At 43.9% G+C, this 20,694-nt stretch overlaps 1 protein-coding gene across 5 annotated transcripts in view; it reads left to right on the forward strand.

The window, feature by feature from the left end:
* SRC (SRC proto-oncogene, non-receptor tyrosine kinase) overlaps nucleotides 1-20,448 on the forward strand; it is a 37,632-nt gene extending 17,184 nt beyond the window's left edge. For 3 of the 5 annotated variants that reach the window (XM_033153415.1, XM_033153416.1, XM_033153417.1), the window contains 9 exons: nucleotides 6,097-6,195; nucleotides 8,673-8,776; nucleotides 12,760-12,909; nucleotides 14,427-14,582; nucleotides 14,778-14,957; nucleotides 15,769-15,845; nucleotides 17,031-17,184; nucleotides 17,513-17,644; nucleotides 19,040-20,448. In XM_033153415.1, coding sequence (XP_033009306.1) covers nucleotides 6,097-6,195; nucleotides 8,673-8,776; nucleotides 12,760-12,909; nucleotides 14,427-14,582; nucleotides 14,778-14,957; nucleotides 15,769-15,845; nucleotides 17,031-17,184; nucleotides 17,513-17,644; nucleotides 19,040-19,248 — 1,261 coding nt within the window. In that variant the 3' untranslated portion in view covers nucleotides 19,249-20,448. Of the gene's footprint in view, nucleotides 1-4,687; nucleotides 4,724-6,096; nucleotides 6,196-8,672; nucleotides 8,777-12,759; nucleotides 12,910-14,426; nucleotides 14,583-14,777; nucleotides 14,958-15,768; nucleotides 15,846-17,030; nucleotides 17,185-17,512; nucleotides 17,645-19,039 lie in introns of all 5 variants that reach the window. The other 2 variants (XM_033153413.1, XM_033153414.1) reach the window with 1 other exon arrangement.
* The last annotated feature ends 246 nt before the right edge of the window (nucleotides 20,449-20,694 follow it).

Here is a 20,694-nt window from a genome sequence, read left to right on the forward strand (position 1 = left end):
TTCCCACTTCTGCCCCAATTACAATAATTCTCTTGGGTAACAGCCATGTGTGTGTGAGGGGGGGGGGATATATTGGAGCCCTTTTTAATGGGCTGGCATACTATCTTATTTTGCCTGTCATTCCAAACCAAGTATTCATTCCCATAGGAATGGATCCAGTTTCAGTGTGCTGGCAGTATAAGGTCAAAAACAGTAACTGAAGCATTGTCACAATTAATAAATCAGTTCGTTAACAGCAAATAAAATTTTAACAAGTTACATAAACAATATCAACATAAGGTCCCCCCCCCCCCATTTATATAATGGTCTGCATTCTGTGCAATAGCTGGGTAATATTTCCTTAAGGCGGCAAATCTATTGTGGGAAAATATATAATCACTAGGAATAAGGAGTTTTCCCCTTCAGGTAGCAGAGAGATGGGGAACCTTCAGGCCCAAATGCAATCCCCATGCTTATCTGTTTGAGCCTCCCCAGGACACAAACCCTCACCAGCTGCAGCTGCTTTGGCCAGGCCATCTTTCACCATACCTACTTTGCATGATCATTGAGTGTTTCTGCCCGGCTAGAATGTGTTCTTGGTCTCTGATAATTTATTTATTTTTAAAGGGGGGTCGGGATATTGTCACTTTCCACATTTAGTATAAATCTGCACCAGGGACTAGCTTTTGCTCAGTTCATGTTGGGAATGCAGGTGTCAGGTGTTCTAATCGGAGCATGCCTGAGATTTAGAAGACCCCTCTGTCTAAAAGCCTGCTATCACCCATGCTCCCAACGTAGGTGGGAAAGCTTATCGTATGCAGGATTTACCAACCCAGACAAACATTTGGGCATTGATGTAACCTTGAATCCATCGTTTTATATAACTTCTCCATAGTGAGTATCTTCCTGATACACAGATTACATACTTCTAGCCGTAGTACTGTGAATCTCCCATCAAACAACCTGCTGAACTAATGGAGACATTAAGTTGGTGTGTGCCCACTGTGCAGGCAGCATTTTAAATAGCTCCCCCTTGTTGGTTACTTATGTGTACACCACTCTGTGGTATGATTCTGCAGGGAATCATTTAAAACAGCCTCCATCGGCAGCTGTTTTGTGTGCATTGGTCCTTACAGTTCTCTGCAGCATGCACATCTGGCTTTACCAACTCATTTGCACATGTGGGCAGGGGAGGATGTTTGCATGACAAAGATGGCTTTTAGTACCAGAGGCAGAAAAACCAAATGAAAGCCCCATATATAAAACACAAACAGTGTTTTATGGCATAATGAACGCTAAACTATTTGCTACACTTTAATCAGTCACCTGCTGCCTTATTGCTTAAGGCTGGCATCATCATGTGAACCAATTTTGTTTTCTATGATGGGGCAATTTTATGTTTTTGCAGAGGAGAGGAACTAGTTCACACATCCTCCCCCTATGATAATGAAGTGATGATGTCACCTGTTCATGTTGCAATGAGTATCGTAGTCCCATTTCCTCATGGTAGCTGTGTTGGCCAGGCTGGTACCATGATTTCACCAGTCTGATTTTCAATTTCATTAATCCAATATATAGGTGGGGAGAATAGGTTCCTTTATAATTTTCCAGTCTGCATGAGTTTCTGCTTGACCGTCCCTGCGGATACAGACACTGGAAGCTAGAAATTTGTTCCTATTCAACTAAGTAAACATGAGCACTGTGTCAAGGATCCTGCACCGGTACAATTCCACGTGCCCCTGAGTATGGCTGATGCCAGGCAAACTTATGGCAGTTGCATATCATGTTGCAGATACAACAAACCTGGAGTGAACTGCAGATGGCCATTAAAGTGTGATAAAATAAGCTAGCATAAAAATTATCTTTGCCACCACTTGGCTCCCCCAAACTAGTTTTTCTGGAGTTGTCCACTAGACCTTGAGAAAGCTGCTGCCAGATAGGTCAGTGGTCCAACTCAGTGTCATATGATGTGTCCAAGTTTCAGATGTTGCTCACTTTGTGGAGCTTCCTTCATGCTTCTTAAAAAAAAAAAAACCTGTGAGAGAATGTGATAAATAGCATTTGATTGTCTTTCGATGGCGATGCATAATGTGGCTTGTTTTCGAGGTTATACTGTATACAATCCTTTCTATACCTTTCCAGGATGTGGGGAAGATTTTGCCTTTTGTTTAGAAAGTTAACTCCGTGACAGGGGAGTCAGTAAAATCCAGCAACCTACGGAGGAAGAAACATTAGGTTGGCACTTGACTGGAGAGTACAGTTTCATCGTTCCCAGGCATTTTGGAGAGTTAGACTAACTATTTCCCACCCGCTGCCTCCTTGCCAGTGGCAATCTCTGTGTGATTCTGCAAGATAAAGACATTCCAAGTCACCTGGACATTCCACGGGTGCTTTGGGGCTTAGTCATTATAGCACAGAAAAGAAGAATGCAGGCCTGGAGATTGGGATTGGGGAGGGAGGGGGGGTAGTCCTGCTTGCATTCTTCACCCTCTGACCTGCTTTGCCCCGGGATATATTGCATTTACAGTGCTATGTCCTGTGTGGGATGCAGATAGAGACTGCTTGGAAACTCAGATTTCTTACCTGACACTACTGGGACCAGAACATATTTGGTGTATTAAATTCCTGTGTGGGTATTGCACTTACTCTGCCTTCCTAAATCCACAACAAACCATTCAGAATTCAACACTTCGGCAGTTTGGCATTACTTAGTTTCTTCTAGGAGAGACAGCAGCTTTACATAATTTGGTAGAGTGATGGAGTGCGGCTTTGAACATCCTCTCAATCGAGTCTTGCTAGCTACAGTTTCTGTAAGAGCCTGGGCTCGCTGCTTCTGAAGTCACTGGGTTGTATCCATTGCTAGTCATACTCAGAACAGATATGGCTTACTTAGGTCCATTGATTTCTATACTTACTTACTGAAAGTATAATGTAGTTGGATAAAACCCAGCATGGTATGAACATGTGTGCCCAGCGAATCCTAGGCTGCAAGTAGAATTGCAAAGTAAGATACATTTCCTTACAACTTATCTTGCTCGGTTCTGATCTCTTCTACATCCTTCTCCAATAAGCAGTTGGTTAATAGACACAATAGGGGACGACAGAGGATGAGATGGTTGGACAGTGTTCTCGAAGCTACTAACATGAGTTTGGCCAAACTGCGAGAGGTAGTGAAGGATAGGCGTGCCTGGCGTGCTCTGGTCCATGGGGTCACGAAGAGTCGGACACGACTGAACGACTGAACAACAACAAATAGACACAATGGCCCCAATCTTATAACCATGGTTAAAAAAATTGGAGCAGGCTGTAGAATTTTGCATTGATTCCACCCTTTCTTGCCAGCATATGCCTTAATGTTAGTTAATGTTGGTATTTTAGGTAGGAGGGGTGCAATTTGCCTGTCGTGAGCGGAGCGAAGGAGATCACAACTGGCTTCTGATCTCCAAACTGTTAAGAGAGTGGCCCATTATGCCTGTGCTAAACCCATGGGCATAGCCAGGATTTATGTTGGGTGGGGGGGGTGGAAGCAGAATCAATGTTGGGGGGGGCGCAAAACTAAGCTATCTGCAACGTAATTGGTCAGTTAGTTAAGTATTTTTATCTATTTATTTGATTGGGGAGCAGCTGCCTACCCTGCCCCCACCCTCGCCTTGGCTATGTCCATGACTAAGCCTATTGAGAGTGACTAAAGCGAAGTTTGTTAAATGTGTGTTTCACATTTCTTTTCCTTTACATTTCTGCTTGATGGAGGAGTTCTGTGCAACTCGGAAGATTGCATAATCCTCAAACTGCATTGCCTTACCTATTCTGCATAGCTTAGCTCAGGGGTCGGCCAAAATTTTTAGCCGTGGGCCGGTCAACTGTCCCTCAGACCTTGTGGTGGGCCGGAGAAGCAGCACCGGGGGGGGGGACTGGAAGAAGAGGCAAGGGGGGCAAGTAGTCCTCCTCCCCACCCCACCCTAGCCACTGCGTTTACCTTCCCAGGGGCTGCCACTGCCACCACCGTTGCTGCTGCTGCTTCTCATGGGTAGGCAGAGCGAGCTCATCCGCTCCAGTCTCTGGCTCACAGGAGTACCAGTGCCGCGGAGGGAAGATGAGTGGTGTGATAGGGCTGGCTCTGGAGAGGGGCTGCTTAAAATGTCGCTCAGCCAGCTCAGCCGAGCCCCCTTCCTTCTCTAGGCAGGGTGGGGAGAAGCCAGGAAGAGGGAGGGAAGAGGCGCTGCCATGGTGTGTATGTGTGGGGGGGGATGGAATGGTGCAGGGGGGGAAATGGCGCAGCCCGAATGAACAGAATCCCCACGACGGACAGTCCGCGGGCCAGATCCTGAAGGCAATTGGGCCTGATCCAGCCCGCGGGCCTTAATTTGCCGACCCCGGCTTAGCTTATCCAACTGAGTGGCATTTTGTCTACCGACTTCAGATGCAGCATGCTTGTGTCCTTTTCTAGGATATAGTTTTCTCCTTCATTTCTTATTCTCTCCCACCACCACCCCTGGGCTGCATGTATGTACTCTAATGTTATGTTTCAAGTATTGCTTTTATGCTCTTGTGTTGTTGTTTTTAAAAAAACTTTTGCTTTTGAGCTATGTGTTCCCTTTTTATTATCACAATTTTTCTTTTCTTTTTTCGTTTCGTTTCGTTTCGTTTGTGTGCCTATTTCCTCCCCATTCCCAACCCTGCTTTCTTGGACTTCCAATGCTTCATACAGCAGCCAGATTTGGTTCAGATTCAAATGGCTCCAAAGGTATTTTCAATGGGTACTTAACATGCCTTTTTAAGTAAGGAAATTCCTTATTTAAAAGGATCTTGTGTTATTTGTCATTTAACCAAACTAATAAGGTGCCAGCTGTGGAATCTCAGATAATGACACAGTTCAGTTGCTATGGAGACCACCTTATTTGCTTGAGTTAACCTCATTACCGGCACTCCAGTCATGGGTTGAAGAGCTCGCTGCAAAGAACTCCTGCATTGTTTGATTGGAATATATCACATAAATCATGCAAAACTGTTTTTGTTGGGTGAATAGGTTTTTATTTAATCAAAATCCTCTTCTTTTTGTCTAAGCCAGGATGGCCAATCCATGTTCTGCAAGCTAGGGATGGGTACTTCTGTCTATTTTGGTCTGTGTCCCTTTTGCATGGTTTCACCTGTAATTCCATTCTGATTCATTTCCACATTAATCTGATTTTTAATTTATTTATTTTTTAAAAAACATCCTTTCAATATTTATTTAAGTATGCATTTTAATACATATACGTAAATGTATTTTGAAAGAATATAGATATTCAAAAGTGTATTTTGGTACATTTAAATGCCCAAGAACAGCGTTGCAACTTTTGGAGAAGTGCAAAATGCAACGAATAGCAAAATTCCAACCTGTAGATTGACCCCAAGTTATTTGTGCAGAAATTCACAAAGGTTGAATTCCTCAAGCACCTCTAGTGCAAATCAGATTTGGCTCCCAGCAGCCCTACCAAATTTGAATCAATGTATGCTTAAGCCACCTTGGCAGAATTTTTATTCAGAAAGGTGGGGTATAAATGCCTTAACATAAATAACATGAATAATAATAACATTTCATAAACTGTATGTACTGTATTTTCTGTACATTTAGTGTTGTTTTCTCTTATTCCTTCTGGAGAAGCAAAGGGATTACCTACTGATCAGCTTCGAGGGGAGGGACAAGATTGTTCAGGAAGTACCTTCATGTACACACACACACACACACACACACACACACACACACACACACTATTGGTTACCAAGATACACTCTTGGTATCTGAAGAAGTGTGCATGCACACGAAAGCTCATACCAAGAACAAACTTAGTTGGTCTCTAAGGTGCTACTGGAAGGATTTATTTTATTTTTTTATTTTGTTTTCACAAACTTCTTTGTCGAGTTTCACCATCCACGAAGGGGTTGCAGAATTCTGACCCACAAGCAAACATAGAGTAGGCCACAAGTATACAGTTTGATCAGCCCTTAGTCCAAGCAGTGAGGTCAAGAAGAGCTGGATTGGAATCAACGGGGGAGTCTGGGGATGCCAGTGAGTTGGGAAGGTAATTTGACCTATTTTGTCTTCACTGATATATTCCTTTGTTTTGTGTTTTGCAGGGAAGGAGATTGGTGGCTGGCTCACTCGCTCACAACTGGCCAGAAAGGCTACATCCCCAGTAACTATGTTGCACCCTCAGACTCCATCCAGGCTGAAGAGTAATTGAAATATTTTAGATAGTTTTGATAAACAGTGCAATGCTTCTGCAAGGCCTTCAGGCTTCTAACCCAAGCCTTCTAACCCAGGGGCACCCCTCATTTCCCCAGATAATCCCCGTCTTTGTGTCACACATATCCTTTAGTTGTTGTGCGGAAGAGTGGTCTCAGACTGAACACTGTATCTAGAATCCTCGTATCACTTTGGACACAATGCTCTGAGGTTGAATCAGTTCACTCATACAGCTTTAAGCCAACTTCATTGGTCAAGAGTGGAGTAATTGAGTGATGTGCATGGCTGATTGGGCCTATAGCAACTTGCTGGCTTTTAAGATATGATTAGTCTTGCCTTCCTATTAGATGCTCAGCACCATTTTTGAAATACACTGGTTTCTTCGGAGACACACACACACACACACACACACACACTAGGGAATACCACAATATCTGAAAAAATAATGTCAATGATTGTATAAATCACATGCATCTCTCAGAGAGAGACCTAACCATTCGTGAACTGTTTACTATGTGTTTCTCACCCCTGACACCTGGCTTGGGGAACTTCTGGCCTTCAAGATGTTGTTTGACTACAACTCCCATCATCCCTCACCATTGACTATGCTGGCTGAGGATAATGGGAGCTAGAGTCCAAGCACCTCTAGATGGTGACAGGACCCCTAGCCCTTCCCTCAGTGGACCATTCATACCATCCAGTTCTGTTTATGAAGTACAGTTCCTAATTTCCTGCATGTACCTACTGAAGCTATTCAGTTTATTTAATACTGAAGTTTGCTTTCCAACTAAGTCACTTTTGGATAGTGCACTACTGGATATTGCCACCTTACTAGTAGATACTAAATTTTTGAACTTCTGGGCAGTTTAGCATTTGACAGAAATGTTTATGGCCATAAAAAAAATATGAGCTTGCTTTATGGTTTGTTACCTATAAAGACTCATTCATACATGGAGGTTACCATTTGATCATTAGAGTGGAATTAGCGTTTATGTATGAGTGCTACCATGACATTGGTGTGCTTCTTAGAACGGGTTCAGAATCTTCAACATTTTTGCACACCGCCCAGGAAAATTTCACAGGATTTTGAAACACCTCCCGACTTTGTGGCCTGTTTCTCCAATCCTCGGATGACATTTTGGTGAAGTGTCTGCTTGGAACGGGTTTTGTTTTTCACATTGCATCTTTTGTGGCAAGGAGAATCTAGAAAACTGTGGTGACGAACCCCCGACTTTCCAGTGATCTAACTTAATATCTATAGAGGGAATAAAAGTCTGTAAATGAGAACTCCTTCATACAAAATGCTTTCCTCCACACTGATATCACCCCTGTGTAAGAAACAATGTGTACAAAAGGAGCTGCGGATGACCAGGCCCTTCTTAGAGAAACACTGTAGAATGAGTATTCAACACTTCTGGGGCCTGGTCTGACCCATAGATGCCTCTCACAGGACCATGGATCAGGACAATGTTTTCCTGGCATGAAAACACATGAGCTTCCTTCAGCCTTGGCGTTCACATATTTATCAGGCTTTAAGGAGTTAAGAATCTAGCAGCCCTTGGCAAAATTTAGTGCATTTCAGAATGTCGTCTTTTATCCTAGGATAAGTGATTTATGTAAGAATGTAAAAAGAGCTCTGCTGGATCAGAACAAATGTCCATCTATTTTAGTACTGTTTTTTGGAAGAGGCTAGTCAGATGCCTCTGGGAAACCCACAAGCAGTGTGTGGAGTGTTCCTATTCAGTGCCTTCCTCCAGAAAACTGCAATCTTACTCTCCCACAACCTGCATTTTCCAGTTTTTCCCCCAACAGTCAGTCAGCATTTTATATTGACTGTACTTAATCCTTATTTGCACATTTTTGGGTTCCCCCATTTAGTTTCTCCCCACCCCCACCCCCAATGATATGTTACTTCTACAAACCTTGACCCAAGCCAACCAATACCTCTTTTGTTTGTGGGCAGTGCTATTTTGGTAACATAAGCAATGACATTCATACTTGAACAATGGAAATAGGAATTGTAGCCTTTATACTCCATGAATTTGTCTAAAACCCTCTTTTAAAGCCAAGCGAGTCAGTGGTTTTCATCACATCTTATGACAGTGATTTTTCACTTATGGGTTATGCATTGTTACACTTATTTTTTCCTGTCCTGAACCTGCTAATTAATTTCAGAGTTGCAAGGTATTCCTGGGGAGGTAATAATTATTCTTATATTTTATAGAGCCCTACTTTCAAGCTTTAGACCCAAAGTATGAGAGCATAGCACTTCAGTTCAAACATTCAGAAGAAAAGTGTGTAGTGTTGCTTCCTGTTAGTCAAAAACCCTTGGCCCAGGCACTTGCCATGCAGAAGCTGTGCACTAATTAGAAGACTGATACTTCAGTATTTAAAAAAGTTAACAGTGACTGGAAGCACTTGGCAAAATTGGGTCTCTCCCATGCTCATGCGTATTCCACTATTGTAGGTGGTATTTTGGCAAGATAACCCGCCGAGAATCAGAACGGTTACTACTCAATCCAGAGAATCCCCGAGGGACATTCTTGGCAAGAGAGAGTGAGACAACAAAAGGTAATGGCAATTTATTAAGAAAGTTAACATCTCTCGAAATAGCAGTTTCTATGAGAACGAGCTGGTGTTCAGAGCTCACTTCCCTTGCATCTGGGGCAGTATTGGGTTTTCTATGTTCTTAAAAGACCGTTTCCTAAACTTCTGATAGCCGAAGTGCATTCTTTCTTTCCAAATTTAAATTGGGAAGTAAAGCCCAAAAGGCTTACTTTAGCAGGTGTGAGAATTAGGTGGCCTCAGATGATCAATAAAGTGTGTTTCTGGGCAAGTTGCCATTCTGGGCGTGCGTCTTGACTCAACCAGAGATGCACTAAAGAACTGCTTCCAAGGGCAGGTATTTCTGCTGCAAAAGGAGGGTGAGAAGGGGCCTACAGACACAAGGATATGGACGGCCTTGGGCTGCTGAAACTACTTGGGGAAAGTTCAGAGTGCTAGTATGAACTTGCCCCAGCTGGGCTCTTATCTTGAGATACTTAACTATGATAATAACAAGCAATAATAATTGCTGAGTAACGCAGGCAGTTCAACATTATAGCTGCCAGAATGTGTGTGGACTCACTTCTAATTATGGATAGTTCTACAGCATTGGAAGTTTTCAATTCTGGAGCCCTGGAGCTTGTACAGTCCCCTGGTCCTTTTTCATTCTGGCCCAAGGCTCTTAATATCAGGTATCTTAACCCAAGGTAAATGTAAAGGGACCCCTGACCATTAGGTCCAGTTGTGTCCAACTCTGGGGTTGCGGCGCTCATCTCGCGCTACTGGCCAAGGGAGCCGGCGTACACCTTCCGGGTCATGTGGCCAGCATGACAAAGCCACTTCTGGCGAACCAGATCAGCGCACGGAAACGCCATTTACCTTCCCGCCGGAGCGGTCCCTATTTATCTACTTGCACTTTGACGTGCTTTCGAACTGCTAGGTGGGCAGCAGCTGGGACCAAGCAACGGGGGATCACCCCATCGTGGGGATTTGAACTGCCGACCTTCTGATCAGCAAGCCCTAGGCTCTGTGGTTTAACACACAGCGCCACATTATTGCTATGTCCATGTTCCCCTCCTCACCCTCATCCTCTCTCCTTGTATGCTATCCATAGTCTGTTCTATCAACCAAGCACTACTCTCTCTGACTCCTGCCCTGTTCTGATTTGATTGGTGGAGAACTGGATGGGATTTAAATATCTAACGTAAACAGAGATTCTGGTCCTGTGCCTGTCCTCTTTACAAGGGAATGGTGCTGAAACTGGGTCACTGAGCTGGGAATAGCTGGGTAACCAATGGCAACAAGGAACTCTGCAGTTCCCTCCTATCCTTGCTGCCAGGGGCAGTTTGTTGTTGCGTTTATAGGAGCAGTTTAATGAAGTTTGTGCTTGGGTGTGAGTGACATTGTAGGAACCAGTTGGTGGTAGCAACACACACGTGCCAGAAATAAAAGCCATGCAAGCAGAGTTTAGCTATGGATGTCCTTTGCCCTGCCCTTCCCATTTCTGTCCTATGTGACTGGCATATCAAGACGGGCAGAAGTACATGGAGGGATCAAGCATCATTGCTGTGAACAGGTCGGATATTTATTAGAGTGAGGAGAGAGGCACTGGAGTGCAGGAGTGTGTAGTTGCTTCAGCAGTGACAGAGTGTCTGCCAGGCATATTCTGTTCAATATATTCAACTCAAGATTTCTCTGCTCTTCTTTGAAATTATCTCTGATGCCACATATACAAAATCCTTGTGTGCGATCAGCCCAGGAAACTAGCTTCTAGTTCTCATGGATGTGAGAATAGATTTGAGAATGGGCAAGCAGTGCCTCTTGAGTTGTGTAAGCTGGAGAAATGGCTAAATAAGATTTCCAGATGTTGGAGGGAGACCTCGGTGCTGTGCATGATCCCTAGCTCCTCCTCATGACTAGTAGAAGCATAAAAACCTAAACAAAATAAGGAAAAGCATGCTTAATTTGAATAATTCATGCAGGTTGCAGAGTTCAGCTTTTTATCACTTCAGAATCTGGGTATCCGGTGCTGTTACCAATTATCTCTGCATGGAAAGTTTTGCTCATGCAACCTCTGTAACCTGGTGGTTTATTATGTTGTGGATGTTTTTGCCTAGAACTAAAGTTGGGAGCTGTCATACAAATAATGTGTGATGTGTGAGACACTCTGTGGCTAGCCACAGAGCAGAAGGAATGGGGTGGTGGTGATTCCATCGAGGACAAAAGCAGCAGCCAATGTGGCCAGGATGTCTTTGGTACCTAGCTAGGTATTTGTCTTTCTAACAGGGATCACTTTCTAAGGAAATGCATTTGCACAACAGAAGCTCCAGTTTCTTTTCTCCACCCCCCAGCCTGCAGAGAGGGTTCCTATCTGCTCTGGAGGGCCCCCCCCCAACCCTCTGGAGCAGATGTTAGGAGCATACTAGAAGCCAAAGGAGAGGAAGAGTTAATACTGTAATCCTATGCTTTACTAAGGGCCTTAAACTTTACAGAACATTAATATCCCATTCAGGTACTAAATAGTTGGTTCACATTATTAATTGAGGTCAATGTGTTGCAGGTATCACACAAGAAATTGAGGACTGAGCTCTTTTAAAAAGCCAGTTTCAAAAATGCTGCTGTCCAGTGTTTTGAAAACCTTTGCCCAATAATCCTAGCTTCCACAGAACTTGTGCCAGCTTTTGGGTGTTAACGCAACAGCAGTTTCTCCATATAATTGGTGCATAGCATTAGCAATACAGGAAGAAAGCACAATTCCCTATAGATTTGCTGCCAGTACCTATTTCCCTCCCCTTGAGGTGCTGCAGCAAAGGTCTCTGAGCTTTACGTTAACCCTGCACAAATTAGCTGCTGAAGTCTGACAGGATCAGAGTGGAGGCTGAGCCAGCTGGAGGCCATAATTAGACAGACCTGGCCTTGCCAGCTGCTTTTGTTCTTCAAAGGTATCTACCCTGCATCCTGCCCCCCTCCCCTCATATGAATTCTGCTGTGAAGTTACTAACCTGCTGACGGCAGCATCAGCTCTCTTTCATGGACATGTCATGAAGACATGTGAGAGGCTTCCTTGAAAACCTGTGTGTTCAACATTTCCGCCATCCTAAAGTGCCACAAGGAAATGATGAATAGATAAGGTTTTTAATATATTAGTTTTCCTATGCTGTACTTTGTTCTCATTTTTTACAAGATGGACCATCTTTCATCTGTGCTGGCTGAATCAGGGTATATGGCATGTATATGCTACATAAGAACATGGGAAGCTGCTTTTTACTGAGCCAGACCGTAGGTCCATCTAGCTGAGTACTGTCAACGTTGATAGACAACGTACTTCTAGAATCTCAGGCGGGTCTCTCCCAGACCTACTTGGAGATGCCAGGGATTGAGCCTGGGACCTTTGGTTTGCAAATCAGGGACTCTACCACTGAGCTAAAGTCCTTCACCTCTACTTTGTTCCTTGGGCATCTAAAGCAGGGTTTTCCAAAATTGGGTCTCCAAATGTTTTTGGACTACAATTCCCATCATCTCTGACCACTTGTCCTGCTAACTAGGGATGATGGGAGTTGCCATCCAAAAACAAGGGTTAGCAAGGTTTATCTTGCCTGGGCCAAATCAGTCCCATGGAGATCCCTCTGTGGGCCGGATCGCGTGTGTCCGTGAGTGCTCCTGCCTGCCCACGATTTTCAGCATCTGTGTGTGCGCAGATGTGATTTCCAGTGCCACGGAAGCAAGTCCCCGCGCTGTGCTGTGCTAGTTTGGGGGTGGCTCGTGGGCCGGTCAAACAACCTCCGCGGGCCACTTCTGGCCCATGGACCTTAAGTTGCTGACCCCTGTACAAAAGCAACTGGAGACCCAAGTTTGGGAAACATTGATCTAAACCTTTTCTGTGTTAATATTTTATTCTAACCTTTGAAATAATGAATAATGCTACCCTCTGGGTAGTCAGTTCTGCTAAACATTGGCTGCAAAGTATCTCTTAAACCCAACCCTGAGCTTTGTCTGCTTTTTCTTGGTAGGTGCCTACTGCCTCTCTGTCTCAGATTTTGACAATGCCAAGGGACTCAACGTGAAGCATTACAAGATCCGCAAGCTGGACAATGGTGGCTTCTACATCACTTCCCGCACACAGTTCAGCAGCCTTCAGCAACTGGTGGCCTATTACTCCAGTAAGTGCCATTTCGGCTTCTGATAATGCAGGATTTCTTTGCAGAATACAGAGGCTCTGTCTAAGGTACCTTGAACTAAAAAGCAAAAATGAACATGCTTGGGCAGCATCTTATGGGCACCATATGTACTTAAAGAGTTTGCCACCCTCTACCATAAAACAGCATATTGACTCCCTGTATATTATTCCATGATAATTAAGCAGACTGATTCATCATGATCTTGAGCATCAGTGTGTCTGGCTTGTAACCAGGAGGTTGGTGGTTTGAGCCCACCCAGGGACAGCTGTGGGCAGAATTCCAGCATTGCAGGGGCTTGGACTAGATGACCCTGAGGACCCTTCCAACTCTAGAGTTCTATGATTCCATGAAATAAAAAGGTTGTTAGGGTATTATAGTAATGCTGCCACTGCACCACAAAGCCACAAATCTCAGTTTGCCTGACGTCAAGCAGGATTGCAAGGCTGAACAAGGCGCGCCCTTTCAAGAGGTTTCTGCTACAGAAGAAAATAAGTTGGAAAGATACATATTTTCTGGATACTTCTGACTTGGGTAGATACTGGCAGTGTTAGAGACAGGAAGTGATTGTCAGGTAAAGGTGAAGAACGTTAAATAGTGCAAGAGAGAGATGGGATGAAAAAAGAAAGTCTGTTTACATTTGGTAATCGAGATGGTAGGGAAAAGAAGCTGGGCAGCTTTCTTGGGTGATGTTCTGTCTTCAGACATAGATGGTTCTGATCATGTTGGTAGTGCTTCACTGCATCCAAGAAAATATGCAGTTCCTAATTGAATTATGAGATTATTGTTTGCTGTGAACTGGCCCTAAGTTGACCTGCCACTTACTGAGTTCCCAACTGAACAACCATTCAGTTGTCTTCAGAGCTGCAAGATATTATTTCTTTTCAGCAATATGGACTTCTAGCTGATAATGTAGAATTGTGGGCAACTATGATATGGTTATAAGATTCTAGCAGCAACCTGGGAATTCTGGTGGGCAATCGGTATGAAATCAGACCAAGACATATATATCTGCCTTTCATAACTGTATTTTAAGATTTTAAAATCTTTCACTTCTTAGCATGGTAAGATGTTTGATGAATCATAGATAGTGCTTCTGAACTTGTGATAAGTTTCTTTCTCTTTCTTAGTCAGTATCCGGCATTAGGAACCTGGTTCTAAGAAGGCTCTTTTTGGGAAATTACTGTTTTTTGCAATTTCTTTTCTCTGAGTTAGGTAGAACAATTAAGTAGGGCAATGAAACACAGTGTGAGACACCTTAGAAAGTGTTCTAGTGCTTGTCCTGTGCTTGTCCCATTTAAATGCTTCCTCGGGATTTGAAGAACATTTTATATAGAAAAATCACGTGCGCACACACACACACACAGCGTAAGAAATAGAGACTCAAGGAGATTCAAACTGGGTTTGAGAAGGAGAGAAATTGTTCCATATTCTTAAGACACGTTTCACTTAAAGCGATGTTTCTTATGCCTTATTGTGATATCTGTGTTCCTCTTCCCCAGAACATGCAGATGGCTTGTGTCATCGTCTCACCAATGTCTGCCCAACCAGCAAGCCTCAAACACAAGGTCTGGCAAAGGATGCTTGGGAAATCCCCCGGGAGTCACTGCGGTTAGAGGTGAAGCTTGGGCAAGGCTGCTTTGGAGAAGTGTGGATGGGTAAGGATTTCTAGCAGGTACCTGAGCCACAAAGTTCGCCTTCTAGTCCAATGGCCATATTTCAGACCATGGTCTTTCAGCAAGGGGAAATTAGGCAAGGCCTCCAGCTGCACAAACTGTAGGAGGCATGGTACCAGCTTAAGTGTTCATTAGTGAAAAGGATGCCTTGTTAATCTACTTATATTTCTACTCCAGGGACCTGGAATGGCACCACCAGGGTGGCAATAAAGACTCTCAAACCTGGGACAATGTCTCCAGAGGCATTTCTGCAGGAGGCACAGGTCATGAAGAAGCTGCGCCATGAGAAGCTGGTGCAGCTCTATGCTGTGGTTTCGGAGGAACCCATTTATATTGTAACAGAATACATGTGTAAAGGTGAGCAGTGTATTAAGGGCAGTGTACCAGATGCCTTGTTTGGATGTTCTCTCCCTCAGACTGAAAGGGCAAAATTAAATGGGCTAGAAATCTAATGTTGGGAGCAGAAACATTTTACCCCGTCATTCAGAACAGGCAACATTTGGAAAATGAGCTTGTCAATTAGGCATCATCTCTAAGCACCAATTCACATAACCCATGCATGGCCAAACTTGGCCCTCCAGATGTTTTGGGACTACAACTCCCATCATCCCTAGCTAACAGGATCAGTGATCACGGATGATTGGAATTGTAGTCCCAAAACATCTGGAGGGCCAAGTTTGGCCATGCTTGACGTAACCAAATGGATGTGTTACACATGTGGGCTGAATGGATTTACGCAGTTGTTTGTGTGGTTTTATTGTATCTGTGTGGGGTTTATTATCTGTTTATTTGTAAGTTGCTTTGGGTTTCTCTAGGCAAGATAAAAGTGGCTTTAACAAATTTGATAAATAAGAATGAGCACTGAAGAGGCCTTGTGATTGTTTGGCAAACCACCGACTTACAATTCAACCCTTGCTTCCCATGTTGCTGCAACATTTGAGGAGTGTAAATTACAGTTCAATCAAGATGTGAGAAAAAACTAATGAGGGTTTTTGTTAAGGCTTAAATTCTTTCTACGCTCTTTAAAAAACAGCTCGTTGGCTCAGTTGAATTGTATTGTTTGCTCTGTGAGATTAAAACAGCTGCAAATTCTGCAGAGGGAAAACATCTGCAAGAGTTTAGGGTTTGCTCCAACTTCAGTTACTGACAATTGTATGTTCTGCTCTAGGGAGCCTCCTGGATTTCTTGAAAGGGGAGATGGGCAAGTACTTGAGGCTGCCGCAACTGGTAGATATGGCAGCTCAGGTGAGTGTAGCATGCTTTAAGAGCCAATCTACATATGCTTTAGGCTTGTAGGCTGCTGTTTTTCCAGATCTGTATGACTCCAGGCTGCTGGTGGAGGATTGCCTATTTCGCATGTTTGCCTATGCTAGTATCTCCCTGCATACAAATATTTAGCAAGACAACTAGCTGTTGTAAAATCTGTCTCCCTGATATGCTGCTTTTCTGTTGGCGGGGGTGTTACTGGGGAAGCATTTTCCAGTGCCCTTTGGTTTCCTTCAAACCAATATAAGATCTCTGACCATGTCTCTCTCCCTTTTTGCCATTCAAGCCTCTTCCCATATCTCATTTTCTGTGTGCGCCAGCTGAGACAGAGAGCTGGTGAACATCTGTTTCAGTCGGTGCAACATTAGCAGCTATGCAGGATAGGCAGCCCACCTGATAATGGCTGAGATATACTTCATTTTTCATAGGTTTAGGTTTATTCAGACGCTACACTTTCAAGAGAACTATAGGCTCATTTGACTCCAAGTTCATTGCTTTTGCCAGTTGGTTTGACATTTAAAAAAAACACACACATGGCTTTACTACATTAGTCTATATATTTAACAGTTACCTGAATCCTGGTAACCCTGGGCTGAATAGAGCTGGCTGATTTGACTAATGCTTTATGGGTAAGCTCTGATAGATCATAATAATCATTCAAGCAAATTTGTAATGTATATATTTTACTACATTTATATCCCACCTGAACTTCAAGGACCTCAAACTGGTGTACATAGTTTTCTCTCTCCCTGTTTTATCCTCAGAATAACCCCGTGAGGTAGGTTAGGCTGAGAGACAATGACTGGCCCAGGGTCACCCAGCGAGCTTCATAGCTGAGTGGGGATTTGAACCCTGGTGTCCCAGGTCCTAGTCCTTAACTCAGAGCTTTCCAAACTTTTCAAGCTGGTGACACACTTTTTGGACATGCATCCTTTCACAACACAGTAATTCAGTTTTGCATCATTTCATGACATGGTAATTCAGTTTTGCTAGCCAACCAGAGGTTAAACTAACCCTTTCCAGCCCAGGAGGAGCATGGGAAGCGTTCATGCGACACACCTACACACTGCGGCCGGCACACTAATGTGTAATGACACAGTTTAGAAAGCTCTGCCTTAACTATTCCACCACACTGATTTTCTTTTGTGTTTGGGATTGTTCCAGATTGCATCTGGCATGGCTTATGTGGAGAGGATGAACTACGTACACAGAGATCTCCGAGCTGCCAACATCCTTGTGGGGGAAAATCTGGTGTGCAAGGTAGCTGACTTTGGACTGGCCCGGCTGATTGAGGACAATGAATACACGGCAAGGCAAGGTATGAGCTGCACTTTCCATTTGGAAGAAATAAGCAGCTGCGAACCAGTTAGTGCTTCAGAGCTGGAAGAAGTCTGGGTAGCAATGCAGAGTAAAAGCCCTGTGGCCCGAAAGCAGGAAGCATTATCAAGACAACGTGAAAAGGGAGCCTTCAGGCCAACATGACAAAACTGTTGAGTACATTTCTATGATTCTATGTCCTGGATTCCTGCACTTTTGCTGCTGCTGGTGAACAATGCAGAATTAGTGGTAGACTTGGTTGTCAACATCCATCATTTCTTCCGTGTGTGTGTGTGTGTATTTACAATATGCTTGTCTGTCTTGTTCAGGTGCTAAATTCCCCATTAAGTGGACTGCCCCAGAAGCTGCTCTCTATGGCCGGTTCACCATCAAGTCAGATGTATGGTCCTTTGGAATACTTCTGACTGAACTGGCCACGAAGGGCCGAGTACCATATCCAGGTAAGTGTGTGTTTTTCTACAGGTGCTCAAAGGGGCCACATGACCAGCTGCAGCAAACTACTCATTCACTTAGAAAGGGACAAGGATCTCCAAGGCAGAAGAATACTGTCTCCTACAGTGCTAATATCAGAGATAAGGCCTGCCTGCGCTTTAAGAGTGAAAGGCAGCAGTTTACCCACCCACACCTCCAGCACTCTGTGGAAATGTACGTCTGATCTTTGAGGTGTGTTGCTTAGTTCCAAAACTAGAGATAAAAGAATCCCTCTGCCTGTTGTTTACAGAGGATCTTTAAAGAGGAAGCAGAGCATTTTAATGCTGATTAGATCAGGAGATAAAAGTTGTGAAGTTGCATCCTGTTGCTTGGTAGAGTTGATGCAGCCCATGGACTTGTGGGTTCGCCCAACCGCCTTGGTTTATCCTATTTTTTGCATTTTCATATATTTTGATTGTGTTTTTATTTTTAATTATTGTACATCATTGTGAGTAGTGCATGGACGCTAGACAGGTGGGGTAGATTTTAATTAATTAATAGCTTTGGAAAAAGAAAGCTAATATATGATTTCTGGAGGACATACACTAACAATAAGACCTTTCACAATTATGGGAGACAAAATCAGCAAGTGTATCACGGAAAATGGATTTCTCCAGAGTTTTAATTCATCTGTAGACTTCTGCTTTCCTTTTAAAGCCCCATTCATATATTACTGTTGCAAAATGATAGCTTACGGGGAAAAACCACTCCCTTTATCCATGGTTCAGTAATATTATGGATGACCTTATGGGTGGCTCAAATCCCTGAAGTGGTGTACAGCATGAGAAAAATGACATTAAATACAAGAGAAGTTTGATAAACAATAAAATCGTTTCTACAGACTGTGAAAAACATCCATATGTTACAAACACATTACAGGATTGAGCTATGGGGGAAATCCCTGCATCCCATACCCAGCTAGTGTCTAGCTCTCTGTTTGCTGGCAGGAGAAGAAGAAAGGTAACAGGCTTTGTGTGAGAGATGGGAAGTTTGTGACCCTCCAGGTGTTATTGGGCTCCCATCATCCCTGGATGTTGTCCTTGCTGGCTGGGGCTGATGGGAGTTAAGAGTCCAGTATCTGGAAGGCCACAGGCTCCCCCTCTCTGCTTGATGCCAGACTTTAGGAACACTACTTAAATCACTCCACTGTAATGCAAATTGAACTGTACTTGGTAAACAGGAGCATAAGTTGTTAGCAACACTTTTGTATATTTTGGCTAAACTGTTCTACTGAGGAGCCAGGTTGCATACTCCTTTTCTGAGAAGTGATAACGTCTGGGATCCAGGAGTGGTATGCATGTATGTACAAGTAGTACCAGTACTCGCAGTGTTTACTGAAGACCTGTCTGCTTTTGTACCAATAGGTATGGTGAACCGGGAAGTGCTTGATCAAGTAGAGCGAGGCTACCGGATGCCCTGCCCACCAGAATGCCCAGAGTCTCTGCATGATCTGATGTGTCAGTGTTGGAGGAAGGATCCTGAGGAAAGGCCGACCTTCGAGTACCTTCAAGCTTTCTTGGAGGACTATTTCACATCAACAGAGCCTCAATATCAGCCAGGCGAGAACCTATAGATCTGGGAACAGAATTCAGTGCCAAAGACTCTATGCTGCTCCTACTGCGTATGTGCTCAAGCGAGAGACTTTGAGCCATACTTGAAACATGTCTGGAGCACTTGCCAGGGTCTCTTCCTCATTCTGCTGATTTTCCCTTCCTTTTGAGGATGGTACGGGGGCCCCTTTGTTAAACAAATGTGGTGCCCTTGGCTGTTATGGGTTACCTAAGGCCTCAATCGGTCATAAATTAGCAGTGTCATGGTTCTACTTTTTTATATGAAGTTGGCTACGGTGCAGAAAAACAGGGTTTCAGAAAAGCCAAGTTCTTCCAGAAGAGAAGAGGCCAAATGAAAACCAGGGATCCTATTCCTGTGGGCCACTTGCCCTCTGGAGTCTGCCCTCCCTCCAAACCATCCTTCACATCCATCAGCAAGAACATGGCGGTCCTGCGTCTGATGGTGAAGATGTGGGCTACTTCATGGCTGCATGGCTTCAAAGCACTTGGGTCATCTCTGATTGACTTAGTGGTGATGCTACAGCATTATGCCTTTCAAATTCATATGGTTTCTGTTCTCTTTTATGTCTGAAACCAGCACAATTTCCCCTTTCCTTGTCCTATCCAAACCCTACTGCGTGGAATTGGATTGACTGCTTCACTCCAGGAAAAAATGGCAGCCCACTTATATTTGGAACATGTCACATTTCTATGTACTTAGGGTCCTCTTTTTTATATGTGTATATATGTACAATCTGCCACTGTTCTCTTCTGGGCCACTGAAGATGTGTCCACCCAGTCTTGTCTTGTGTGTGTGTGGTGCACTTGCTCTTAGCGATAGAAGAAACAGGACTCAGGGTGCTGGGTTTGCAGTGTTGTAGGGTTTGGTTCATCTTTGCCTTGGAACAGCGATAGCAAACGTGGTGCCCTCCAGATTTTATTGGACTATGATTCCCATCATCCCTGATCATTGACTGTATTGGTTGGGACTGATGGGAGATGTAGTCCAACAATATTAGGAGGGCACCACATTGGTTACTTCAATGTTGAATTGAAGAAACTTCTCGAGGAGGTCATAGTCTGAAATTGATTAGGGATTTTAATTTTGATGCTTGTGGTAGTGATGGCTTGCGCATTTTTCAGAGCTGTGTTTGTTCTTGGACTGCAGGCTTGTCTCCCAGCCTAGCCTTTCAACCCTAATAAAGTGAAATTATGAATAGAAATGTCTTAGGCTGGCAAGAAGGGATACTCTACCTGGGTCGTAAGTCCCCTAAAAGCCAGCTGTTAGCCCTGGGAATAAAAGTCTTCCACATGGCATTTTAAGAATTCATCAAGTACACAGTTCCTTCTCTTTTCACACCAGTGCATCTTAATCTTAACCATTTCCAAGGCTCCTTGGTCCCTCAGGGGCATAATATTGCTGCTGGGCAAACTTCAGCTGAACAAGTTGCTCTGCAGTGCTGCATCAG

This window comes from Lacerta agilis, chromosome 6, assembly GCF_009819535.1.
Source record: "Lacerta agilis isolate rLacAgi1 chromosome 6, rLacAgi1.pri, whole genome shotgun sequence".
Taxonomy (NCBI): domain Eukaryota; kingdom Metazoa; phylum Chordata; class Lepidosauria; order Squamata; family Lacertidae; genus Lacerta; species Lacerta agilis.